The 13,688-nt window shown below is 40.5% G+C and overlaps 1 protein-coding gene across 1 annotated transcript in view; it reads right to left on the reverse strand.

The window, feature by feature from the left end:
* The window catches only part of MYO9B (myosin IXB), a 78,217-nt gene that overhangs the window by 37,632 nt on the left and 26,897 nt on the right, over positions 1-13,688 (reverse strand). Inside the window, exons 3-5 of the mRNA XM_065422395.1 lie at positions 5,722-5,816; positions 1,547-1,609; positions 244-343 (exon numbers count right to left, since the gene is read on the reverse strand). Coding sequence (XP_065278467.1) covers positions 244-343; positions 1,547-1,609; positions 5,722-5,816 — 258 coding nt within the window. The remainder of the gene's footprint in view (positions 1-243; positions 344-1,546; positions 1,610-5,721; positions 5,817-13,688) is intronic.

Genomic DNA, 13,688 nt, shown 5'->3' on the forward strand with positions numbered 1-13,688 from the left:
AGAAGAGTAATGAGTGGTTCATACCACGGTTTGTGCTGTTGATGATCATGTTGCTGCATAGCTAAGAAGCAATGTTTTGTCAAAAAGCCACCTTTGCCATTTGAACTAGTTTCTAGATAGAGAATCATCACAGGACACAAGAGGAAACAAAGATTCTCTGCTCTGGTGTCCTTTATCACTACATCTCAAAGAGGGACACAGCACCTTCATCACTGAAGTTACACACAGAGTACCAACGTTTACCTGATTGAGGTAGAAATAATCTTCAGGCTGCTTGAGGTGAAATTCTTTACGTTCTTCCTCACTGACTCCAAGTAACAAATAATAAAACACATGGTAGTTCCTATAGATTGAAACATATTTCTACTTAATGAAGATATGACATTGGTTTCTCTTTAAGCTTTACATGCTTCCAAATTGATAAAACGGCACCTTTGCCATAATTACTACATTACATATCATTAGTGACACATACAGTGTTTAGAAAAAAATCCCAAGGAAGAAAATTACTCTTATCCTCTCATTTGTTCTTTATTATTAAAGTAATATATAAAGAATTGTACTTCTATTGTAGAGAATTTACTTAGAAAAAGTAAAAGTGCATAATTTGTTTTCCCAGCACAAGATAAGCAGCACTGGTTCGAGAAGAAGAAACCTTTATATGAAATCTCAAAATGGCTTAAGTATTTCCTCCTTCTGGGTCCACTGTCACAAATTCATTTGTATGTAGCAGTGTCCAAGTGCACAAAGGGAAGGTGCTTAAAGGTGACTTGCAAAGGGAAAAGAACTGGGCTGGCGTCCTTTTTGCTTTTATGATGACTGGAAAACTAGTGTCAAGGAACAGCATTTTAACTTCAATTGCTAGTTAACATGTTGGATAAAGAAGGTCTTTGTACTCCCACTCCCATTAACGTCATAGAGCTCACAAGTGATCCGAGACAGACCCCAGCCTCCAAACAGTTCTTCCACCAAAACTGGGCTTGATACTTCAGATATTTAAGGTAAAAAAAAAAAAAACCCAAACAAGCAGAAAAGTTCTCTGAAAAACCTTCAGGCCTTCTACATAAATCATAAGCAGTGGGAAGGGGTGTGTGGGGGGGGGGGGGAGGGAGCCCAATTTGTGAAAAACTTTGTGCGGCTCACCTTTAAAATGTTTAATGTCTATTAGCTCTAACAAATACTGGCACCATGACATGACTGAGCTAACTTTATTTTCGTAACTCTAAATAATCCTTGTTATCTGATCAGGACTGGCAGCCATCATGCTAGGAGTATATTTCTAGAGAGCACTGATCAGTACATATTTAGCCAGTATTCATTTGGGTTCAGTCCAGCCTTTTGACAGATACACAAACTGCTGATGACCTGCCCACATGTACCAACAATTCACCCCAAACTCTTCTCATTGTGATCTAGTCTCTTGTCAGGAGAATTAGACAATTGTGGAATTTCATTTATATGAAAAGACTGTGCTTAGAGAGGTGGACATCACTGATTATGGGAGAGACATTCAAACAGACAGTACAAAATACGAATCTCCTATTACCTTTCATCCTTTTCCTGAGAGACCAGGCGAGATTTTTCAAGCAGATATTTTTCAACAACAGCCCTGCAATCCCCCAAAAGAAATAAAACATGAATGGGGCAACACAGTCAAACAGAGCATCTGGATATTAAACACTAAACAGCAACTAGCTACAAGTGAGTTTATGAAGATTTCATACACCCTAGAGCTCAGGGTAGAATGGCCTCGTTGTCACCTCTGATAGCCTGAGACAAAAAGCTCAGTCGTATTGTGCTGGCTTTGAGAGGATACAATGAGAATGCTTGAAATGGGCAGCTACCTTGAGGAACATTTATCTTTTTGGTGCTTTATCTTGGTAGATCTGAATGGAAAACGATTAAACTAAGATTAGCTGTTGCTGTAAAACCATAAATACTGTACACAACTTGATTTTGCCAATAGAGCTGCTTATCACTTTAGGGACTCAAGCAAAGGCCACAACATGCAGAGAGAATATAATAGAAACATTGTTGCCAGACTTCCTGAATTTGCTGGACCATACTGGACCACCCCACCAGCCACAGCGGGAGGTCAGAAAGCAGGGAATTCTATGTTGGAAACTGTATGGCGAGTAAGCGACAGAACAATCTACTCTTCCACAGGGGATACAAATGGACAAAGAATGAAGCCAGAGCTGAAGTAGCCTTTTCTCATGCTGGAGACAGAAAACAAATGAATTCACATGGTACCAATCTCCTGAGTTGGGGTGACTTCATCTGTAAAGATGCCAAATTAATCCAGAATAATACTTAAAGCACTGAAACAGAGTGGAGGCTTGTTGTTCATCTCTGACATGTTAAGAAACAGCAATGATATAAATAAGACTTTTCAATGGAACATTGCATCGAAACCCCAGAAACAGTTAACTGTTACAATTTCAATACCTGGCATAACACAGACAGGTTTGCGGCATAAACCAAAACTCCTTTTTAATGTTCTAAACTATCTCATTCCACCTCATGAAAGCAAACATTTAATGTGTTTACAGAAATGTGTGGTGTGATGCTGCTATGTATTCTGCATACATACATACAAAGTTTATTCACCAAGACAGAAATAGATTTCAGTGTATGACGTTAGATGGATAATTAAGTGCAAAGACGACATATCGAAGGCAATTATTGGACAAAACCTATTACTTGTAATGAAGGATCCAGTATAACATCTAACTGTTGCTGTAATAAATAATCTTTAATCACTTTATACAACTGATATAAAGTTACTCCACTTTTGGACAGGAGCACTCCTAAAGAATAACCTGCAATGTTTAGTGTCTATTGCAGAGTTCAAGTTATATTTAGACACCATCATATTGATTTTTTTAATGCGTTTTGTAACTACGATGCCCTAGCTAAAATGAATCTACATTTGGGAACATTTTTTGCCAACACACATCGAATCCTCCACTCCTCTTCAGCTACATTAAGCCCAAGTAATAGCTAATGCATGTGTACAGAGTTTTAACTACCTTGTTTAGTGTCATCATTTTCTCCTGCACCTGTCTTTCAATTGGTGTGTGACTTCTCTAAAAAAAACAAAACAAAACAAAAAAAACTTCCTCACTTCTATTTCACTTCTCCCCAAACTCTTTTCAAATAGTAGATCTGAAACTATTTTAAATTACAACATGGAGAGGACAATGGATGACATGGAACAGCCACCATTTAGCAGGAAATTAAATATACAGTGACAATCTTAAGAACATAAGAATGGCCACAGTGGGTCAGACCAATGGTCCATCTAGCCCAGTATCCTATCTTCTGACAGTGGCCAATGCCAGGTGTCCCAAAGGGAATGAACAGAACAGGTAATCATCAAGTGATCCATCCCGTTGCCCATTCCCAGCTTCTGGCAAACAGAGGCTAGGGACACTTCAGAGCATGGTTTTGCATTCCTGTTATCCTGGCTAATAGCCATTGATGGACCTATCCTTCATGAAATTATCTAGTTCTTTTTTGAACCCTGTTTATAGTCTGGGCCTTCACAACATCCCCTAATTTGGTGACCCCTAGTTCTTGGGTTATGAGGAGTAAATAACTCTTCCTTATTTACTTTCTCCACACCAGTCATAATTTTATAGACCTCTATCATACCCCCTCCACTTGTCTCTTTTCCAAGCTGAAGAGTTCCACTCTTATTAATCTCTCCTCATATGGAAGCTGTTCCATACCCCTAATCATTTTTGTTGCCCTTTTCTGTACCTTTTCCATTTCCAATATATCTTCTTTGAGATGGGGCGACCAAATCTGCACGCAGTATTCAAGATGTGGGCATACCATGGATTTATATAGAGGCAATATGATATTTTCTGTATTATCTATCCCTTTCCTAATGATTCCCAACATTCTGTTAGCTTTTTTGACTGCCGCTGCACATGTTTTCAGAGAACTATCCACAATGACTCCAAGATCTCTTTCTTGAGTGGTAACAGCTAATTTAGACCCCATCATTTTATATGTATAGTTGGGATTATGTTTTCCAATGTGCATTACTTTGCATTTATCAACATTGAATTTCATCTGCCATTTTGTTGCCCTGTCACCCAGTTTTGTGAGATCCTTTTGTAACTCTTTGCAGTCTGCCTGGGGCTTAACTAGCTTGAGTAGCTTTGTATCATTTTTTCCAGATCATTTATGAATAATACCTTGAACAGCACTGGTCCCAGTACAGACCCCGGTGGACACATTGTTTCCCTCTCTCCATTCTGAAAACTGATAATTTAATCCTACCTTTTGATTCCTATCTTTTAAGGAGTTACTGATTCATGAGAGGACCTTCCCTCTTATCCCATGACAGCTTACTTTGCTTAAGAACCTTTGGTGAGCGACCCTTGTCAAATGCTTTCTGAAAATCTAAGTACACTATATCCACTGTATCACATGCTTGTTGACCCCCTCAAAGAATTCTAGTAGATTGGTGAGGCACGATTTCCCTTTACAAAAAACAAGTTGACTCTTCCCCAACAAATCATGTTCATCTAGGTGTCTGACAATTCTGTTCTTTACCATAGTTTCAACCAGTTTGCCTGGTACTGAACTTAAGCTTATCGGCCTGTAATTGCCGTGATCATCTCTGGAGCCTTTTTTAAAAATTGACATTGCATTAGCTATCCGCCAGTCATCTGGTACAGAAGCTGATTTAAGTGATAGGTTAGATGCCACAGTTAGTAGTTCTGCAATTTCACATTTGAGTTCCTTCAGAATTCTTGGATGAATACCATCTGGTCTTGGTGACTTACTGATGTTAAATTTATCAAATTTTTTCGAAAACCTCCTCTAATAATACCTCAATCTGGGACAGTTCCTCAGATTTGTCACCTAAAAAAAATGGCTCAGGAGTGGGAATCTCCCTCACATCCTCAGCCACGAAGACTGATGCAAAGAATTCATTTAGTTTCTCCGCAATGGTCTCATCTTCCTTATGTGCTCCTTTAGCATTTCAATCGTCCAGTGGCCCCACTGGTTGTTTAGCAGGCTTTCTGTTTTTGATGTACTTAAAAAAATTTTTTGCTGTTACTTTTTCAGTCTTTGGCTAGCTGTTCTTCAAATTCTTTTTTGGCCTTTCTAATTATATTTTTACACTTCACTTGCCAGAGTTTATGCTCCTATTTTCCTCAATAGGATTTAACTTCCATTTTTTTTTAAAGGATGCCTTTTTGCCTCTGCTTCTTTTACTTTGTTGTTTAGACAATATCTTAACTTGTATTAATTACATTGTTAATTGTATTACTAATTTAAACTGTGTTATTAAAAACATGGCTGTGTAGGGATATATTCAAATGAGATTAATTATCTTGGCCAATGTGGCCTATCATACAGAGCACTGAACTGGACTCAGGACAGCTGGGCCTATTTCCAGCTCTGCCAGTAGCATGCTGGGTAAGCTTGGGCAAGCCACTTCCCGTGTGTGCACCTCAGCAAACTGGGGATGAGACGAATACTGACCTCTGACCTACTGAGGAAAAGCACTAGGTATTGTTTTTATGTGGGCTATGAAAAATCCAAACGAAATGAAGTTATGTATCTCTGAAATCACCATCCACAGAAACAGATCATTCACATATGAGGAATGCTCAAATGAAAAGATATTTCATACTCCATCAAGTCTGCACAAGAACATATAGTTTAGCTCCAGAAAGAACTTCATGCCATACTTACCCTCGGACAATACCATTCTCCAAATAGTTAACTTGAATGAATTTTCCAAAACGACTGGAGTTGTTGTTATGGGCTGTTTTTGCATTTCCGAAAGCCTGTAACAAAGCACAGGGTGAATCTATATTTTCATCAGTGAAACAGAGTAAGCTGGTACATAGCTTCCACTGTTCATTGTTCATCCAACTACTGGTTGGCACTAAACACCCAAAATCCTAATGAAAGAGCAAGATGCATGTGCTATAAGAGTGAACAGTTGCTAAGACTCCTTTCTTATTTGTCATATATCAGTACATTTTGCTCAGACAATATTTCAGGATTTGAGGAAGGGGGCTCTTAAATGTATTAGAAATTACTTTAATATGCAACACGAACAGCCAAGATTAAAGAAAGCTTAACAAAGGAAACCTCAGTTAAACAGCTGAATTCATTAGAAAGCAAGTATGAGCTTAGAGAAGGATCTTGTGTAGGGGAAAAAAGCTGCAACTACCAAGGAAGTACCTCTCCGTAGTCAAAACCACAAAGTGAGCAAGCTTCCTGTTCCCAAAAATGAATCCCACCCTCTATGTTACAAAGTAATATAAAAGTTGCTTTGTCTTTAAAGAGAAAATATGAAATTAAAGTCTGATTTGCAAAGTTAGCCTATTTGAATTCTGAGGATTAATCAAACTAATCTTGTATGAAAAATGGAAGTTCACAGATATGGCTTTGCTTACCAGAAATTCATCTTGGAATTGCTCTCAGAGTGAACTGGTCCTTTCAACATTTTTTTCAACTAATGAATGAATTTTAGGTTCATTAGTATTTGTCATGAAGAGACTTGCATGAGCAGCTTTCAGGAGTAGAATTCAGTCTGACAGTCTAAAATCTCTGACCAGAGAAACAATAATTAAGCTGCTAGAATTTGTTTCCTCTTTTTTCACTTTAATGAATAACTTTCCCCAGGCTCAGAGAAGGATGGAAGAGGAACAACAAATACTGCAGCCAGGACACTAAAGACAGTAGATCACTACCTCCAATGCCTCTAACACAGGGGTTCTCAAACTTCACTGCACCACAACCCCCTTCTGAGACCAAAAATTATTACACGACCCAGGAGAGGGGACTGAAGCCTGAGCCTGCCCAAGCCCCGCTGCCCTGGGGGGGCAAGGCGGAGCCCAAGGGCTTCAGCCCCAGACAAAAGGCCTGTAACCTGAACCCTGCCACCCAGGGCTGAACTCTCGGGCTTTGGCTTCGGCCCTGGGGCTCAGGCTTCAGCCATGGGCCCCAGCAAGTCTAAGCCAGCCCTGGCGACCCCATTAAAACAGGGTCACGACCCACTTTGGGGTCCTGACCCACAATTTGAGAACTGCTGCTCTAACACAATGACATGTCTGTTCAGCTTGGCATGCCCCATCCGCAGGGTTCCAATTTAAATGTCATTAACCCACCTACTCCAACTCTGCCTGTATTGCTGTTACAGATTATAGATCAGTTTTGGCCTAAAATTATTTGAACAACCTTCCCTCTGTGGGCCAGTTTATGGACCAGACAGCAGCACATTTACTTGACCTTGATAGCCAGACTTTCAGATTGAAATACGTCAGCAGCAATTTTATTGCCTTTAGCCTAAGGGGAATTAAGATATAAAATCTGAAAGTACCAGCCTGTCTTCAATTAATTTTCTGCCATAAACTTCGGGGGGTTTCATCCCTCCTACTGGACTCTAGGGAAAACTCCTTACTGGCAGCCCTGCTACAGGAGCCTGGTGGAAAAGTCAAAGGGTTAATTTAGGAGTAGCTGAGGGCGGGAAGCTAGGGATGGGTGGGGACGGTCAGTTGGAGATGAACTTTCAGGAGTGGGGGTTCTTAGGATGAGCAATGTGTATGTGGAATGAGCAGGTAGAAAGAATGTGTATGCATGATGAGTGAGGAACGAATGGTGTCTGGAATAGACATGGTGCACATGGAATGGGTGGATCTGAGAGTGGAATGAGTGGCTATATCTATGAAGAGTGAGTGGATGGGTGGGTGCAGAATTAGAGGGTGCACAACTGAAAGGAAGTAGGTGCAGAAAGAATTTTGTCTGTGGAATGCATGTGTAATGAGTTGGGATAAAGTGAAAGAGGGTGTGTAATAAATGTGTGGAGTGGGTAATTAGGATAAATGGGCAATATGTATTTACAGATATATGTACATTTATGCAAATTAATGTAAATGACCACAAAATTATTTTTTAAAGAATCTGCTAGGTTTTGTTTCCAAGTGTTGCAGGTATTGGCTCCCTTTTGTTGTAACTCTCACCCGATGTTAAGACTTTAAGATGCATTCCATGCCAGGCAGTCTCCCTGTGGAATCTATACCCTAGAAGTGCCCATAGATTTCATGATTATTCAGGTTATGATGGCTCTCGGATGCATAGTCTGTGTATTAATGGAGTGCACCAAATCTGAAGATATCAACAGCTCCAGCACAGGAAGAAAACATTATTGAAACCTATGTTATACTATACTTAAAGTTGTAAATTGGTAATTCTGAATAGGAACACTTGCTGCTGCTTAATAGACAGCACTGAAAACAGTGTAATGTCCCGCCATATCCCTAACATTTAATTGTGACTTTTAAAAATGTTTATCATTTGGTATTAAATCTTAATAAAGATCCTTTATACATTTTTTTTAAAATGGCCAGAAGTCAAGACAAAAATCAAACCAAACTAAGGTTTTATAGCTGAGATATATTTAAGGGGATCTTGTCATTTGATTAAAATGCACACAGAAATGACCTAGTGCAGTCAGAGTGTGGAAAGGCAGCAGTTTAGAAAATATTATACCCCCAAGTGTGAACTTTATCTGCAGAAAGTTCTGCCACAAACATTTCCTGTGAAAACTTCAAGCAGCCCCAGTTATGAATTCCTAGATGAAATTTGTGTTTCCTAATATAACAAATCCATGGAATGATTTCACCGAAAGGCCATGTATGACAGAATCCTGAAAATGACAGCCATAAGTAAACCACTGGGACAGTTACGGCGTAAGCATCAATGGCGCATTGCATCAACGCTAATCACACTGTTTCGTTTGCAGTTCTCATTGGAATCCATATTTGTACTAGAGTACACTACACTGTTGCAGTTGCACTGTCAAGGACACATTTTCAGGATTGCAGTCAATTAATGTTTACATCCTTGTAAATTGCATATTACACATCAGATGCTGAGCATTAGCTATGGATTTATGATTACAGCTTTGCTTGTGTTATATCACCAGCATTCCTTAATGTATTCTTGTAACTACCACCTAACAAGTAATTCTCAATGTTATCTCTCTGATTTTACTCCACTCACAGGCACGGACCTCTGAGGGAACACGCAGATAACCCATTTTGGATATGTCTGGTATATTTAGAAAACCTGGCTGATTAATCTATTTTATAGCTAATGGAACTGATGCCAATCCATAAATAGGAATTCTTGTGACATCAGAACAATGAACAATCCATGACACAAGAAGTTAAATCTGCCCCTCTCCACCAGGCATTGGTTTAGCTATGGCTTTCAAGATAATGTCACCAATTACTTCCCATTTAGAGTAAAAAAAAAAATCAGCAGTATTAAACCTCACCAAACTGCAAACTAGGAAAGACCCCCTGTAAAGGATTCGTAGACCTACTCTGCAGAGAATCAACTACACCTCTACCCCGATATAACGCGACCCCATATAACACGAATTTGGATATAACGCGGTAAAGCAGTGCTCGGGGGGGGGGGGCTGGGCTGCACACTCCGGGCAGATCAAAGCAAATTCGATATAACGCGGTTTCACCTATAACGCAGTAAGATTTTTTGGCTCCAGAGGACAGTGTTATATCGGGGTAGAGGTGTACATGCAAAAAATTAGTCTTAAGGCTGTCAGTTTGCCACCTACTAAAAAATCCACACAGTGTACTAGGTTTGCCCAAGTACAAGCTATCTACAAGCAAGCAAGCATCCTGGAGTTAGTTAATAAGAAATTCCATAATCCTTGTTTGCTGAAAGACTTTTTACTGATTACTCATGCAAGCAATGCATATGATTTAAAACTATCCAATGGCTCAGATGACCTCACCTCTGGTATTTAGTCTAAGCACACAGCAAATTCTCAAAAGATGATGTAAAATATCTGTTTTATATAGTTTTTTTAAACATATTTACTGGTTTTGTCTCATTGTCAATTACACCCATTACTCCCTTTTACACATTCTAAATAGCCAAAAATTTCAAAATACTGAGTAATGTTTGACCTTACACCCAAAATCAGAAGCAAATACCACTTCAGCATGCTTTTTACCCCTTACTTCATAGTGCTCTATATCATGGAGGACAGGACTGAGCATTATTTACTGTATAATTTGGTGAGGTTACTAAAATCAAAAGTTACATTTTCCTCTTAAAACCAGCAAGGCTGAACAATGTTTTAACAGGATTTACAGGTGCAAGCTACACCAAATTAAGTGGATAAAGAACTGGTTAAAGGGCAGACTTCAGCGGGTCGTACTGAAAGGTGAACTGTCAGGTTGGAGGGAGGTTACCAGTGGAGTTCCTCAAGGTTCGGTTTTGGGTCCGATTTTATTTAATCTATTTATTACTGACCTCGGAACTGAATGTAGGAGTGGGCTGATAAAGTTTGCGGATGATACAAAGTTGGGAGGTATTGCCAATTCGGAGAAGGATCGGGATATCCTGCAGGGAGATTTGGATGACCTTGTAAACTGGAGTAATAGTAATAGGATGAAATTTAATAGTGAGAAGTGTAAGGTGATGCATTTAAGGATGACTAACAAGAATTTTAGTTATAAGCTGGGGACGCATCGGTTGGAAGTATCGGAAGAGGAGAACGACCTCGGAGTCCTGGTTGATCGCAGGATGACTATGAGTCGGCAATGTGACGTGGCCGTGAAAAAAGCTAATGCGGTCCTGGGATGCATTAGGCGAGGTATTTCTAGTAGGGATAAGGAGGTGCTGGTTCCGTTATACAAGGCACTGGTGAGACCTCATTTGGAGTACTGTGTGCAGTTCTGGTCTCCCATGTTTAAAAAGGATGAATACAAACTGGAACGGGTACAGAGAAGGGCCACTAGGATGATCCGAGGAATGGAAAACCTGTCGTATGAAAGGAGACTCGAGGAGCTCGGTTTGTTTACCTTAACCAAAAGAAGGCTGAGGGGGGATATGATTGCTCTCTTTAAATATATCAGAGGGATAAATACCAGGGAGGGAGAGGAATTATTTCAGCTCAGTACTAATGTGGACACGAGACCAAACGGATATAAACTGGCCGTCGGGAAGTTTAGGCTTGAAATTAGACGAAGGTTTCTAAACATCAGAGGGGTGAAGTTCTGGAACAGCCTTCCGAGGGAAACAGTGGGGACGAAAGACCTCTCTGGCTTTAAGATTAAGCTTGATACGTTTATGGAGGGGATGGTTTGATGGGATAACGTGATTTTAGTCAACAGGTCAATAACGTGCCATCGCTGGTAATTAGTAACAATGGTCAATGATGAGATATTAAAAGTTACTACAGAGAACTTTTTTCCGGAGGGTCTGGCTGGAGAATCTTGCTCGCATGCTCGGGGTTCAGCTGATCGCCATATTTGGGGTCGGGAAGGAATTTTCCTCCAGGGTAGATTGGCAGAGGCCCTGGAGGTTTTTCGCCTTCCTCCGCAGCATGGGGCAGGGGTCGCTTGCTGGAGGATTCTCTGCGACTTGAAGTCTTTAAATCATGATTTGGGGACTTCAACAGCTGAGTCAAGGGAGAGAATTATTCCAGGAGTGGGTGGGTCAGCTTTTGTGGCCTGCATCATGCGGGAGGTCAGACTAGATGATCATAATGGTCCCTTCTGACCTTAAAGTCTATGAGTCTATGAGTAAGTCAGGTCTAAATTAATTTAAGAGGGTCCACACACAAAGTTTCACCAATTTATCAAAGTCTGTTGTTTTTTTTTAATCACACCTTTAGTTAAAACAGTACAATTTTGTGTGTGGACCAGGCCTAAATAAGTTTTAATTCACAGGTTTAGTTATTTCTGAGCAAGTCTGTGTGTGGACACACTTCTTTTGGAATAAAAGTATCCATACAGACTCGTGTTGAAATAAGAGGTGTGAATTAATGCCAATTTAATTATTTCAGTGCAAGTTTGTGTGCAGACCCCAGGTAACTGAAAATAAGGGTCTATAAATGAAAAAAAAATCCCTGCTCACAAAACCCTCCCAAAGTGAAAGTAACAAGAAAGGAAAACTAGACAGTCATAAAGTAGACACTGTGGTTGGCTATTAAAGCACATTTAATGAGGACTTGTAGAACCACAAAGGAACAGACAGAGTCCACAGATTGCCTTATAAATAGGATATCATTGGCCACAATTACAAAAGTGAGAAATATTATGACAACTGAAGACTGGATTGGGATAGGATTGGGTATAGGTATAGGTATAGGCATAGGCATAGAGCACTGGTACTTGAACCCAACATTTAAAATATGATAACTCCTAGAGGCCTCAACCTGGACAGGGCCCCATTGTGTGAGATACTGCACATACAGATAAAACAAAGACAGTGCAAGCCTAGAGCTCAAAATGTAGAATTATGAGGAGACAACTAGTGGATAAACGGAGATTTTGAGGTGGAGTGAGGAACACGCAGAAACACCTCCACAGTCAGAGAATCACCACAGTTCTACAATTTCACTCCGAGCCACTGTGTATGTAAGGACCAAAGCCAGAATTAGGTCCACAATGTCCATTTCTAATGATAGAACTGTCCATTTTTATGCGATTATGCATATTTATTATCATCATCAACAGTGAACTAGTTTCATTACTCTGGGAGATAAAGCAACCCAATAAATCAGGCTCACCATAGTTGGATCCAGTGCTTGATGGACATCTGCACCCAACTAGAAAACAGGAGCGGCAAACGGAAGTTTTGCGAGGAAGTTCTCCAGGTGAAGGAGAAGTGACTAGGTGACCTTTGGGATGAGTTTGCTGTCCGCTGTGTGCCTGCTTGACTGAAATGTATAATGTGGTCTGTTGGGAAGTGGTGGGGGCCTGTATGCTGAGCCTAGTATAGTTTCCTAAGGAACTCTATCCTTTTATCCTAATCCCTTTAGAATCCCTTAACAAGAGAGTGGGTCTAACTCAGGGAGAATGAGCATTTAAAATGCCAGCTAGTAAGCAACTAGAAGAGCTAGAAAACTGGAGAAGCAAGTGGGGGAATTAAGAGAGGGAGCAAGAGAGCTAGATATACCTAAAAATACTCTCTAAACTTAGGCCAATAACCCCCTCACACACAGGGCAAAAAACAACACACACACACCAAGACCAAACACACACAAAAGAGTAAAAGCAATGCAGTCAGAAGTCTAGCAGCAGGGTAGGGGTGTGTATCATTTTATTGCACTGAATGCAGCACGTCTGATTACCTACCTTGTGGGCTGGTGACATGTGTCTGCATTTGGTACAAGCAGCTTATGGCCCTCAGAGACTGAGTACAGGCTCCTGAGACCGGGGTGGGTGAACTGCGGGAGCTAAGGGATGCAGAGAGGTATATACATGAGACTTTCTGGGACAACAAAGCAGCCCCACCCCCAGTCTGACAGCCGCCACACTGGTGAGGAGGATGAAAGTCTCAGGGAAGGATAACATTACGGTGGAACCATCCTGTAGTTGGGGCCCTCCTTCCACATGATGTCATGGTATCTTCTTGCACTGAGGATACCTCTCCGTGGAAGGGGACTCCAGTTATTAGGAAGAGACAGGTAAAAGTACTGTGAGATTTGATTATTAGAAATATCTGTATTTGATTTTGTGATGACCAGGAGAACTGCATGGAGAATGGCCTGCTGGATGCAAAGTTTGTGGACCTTTTGAGATATCTAGACAGATGTATGTACAGTGCTGGGGAGGAGCTGGTGGTCGTGGTACTTGTAGATACCAATGGCATAGGTAATGAAGGAG

The sequence above is a fragment of the Emys orbicularis genome, chromosome 24 (assembly GCF_028017835.1).
Source record: "Emys orbicularis isolate rEmyOrb1 chromosome 24, rEmyOrb1.hap1, whole genome shotgun sequence".
Classification (NCBI taxonomy): Eukaryota; Metazoa; Chordata; order Testudines; family Emydidae; genus Emys; species Emys orbicularis.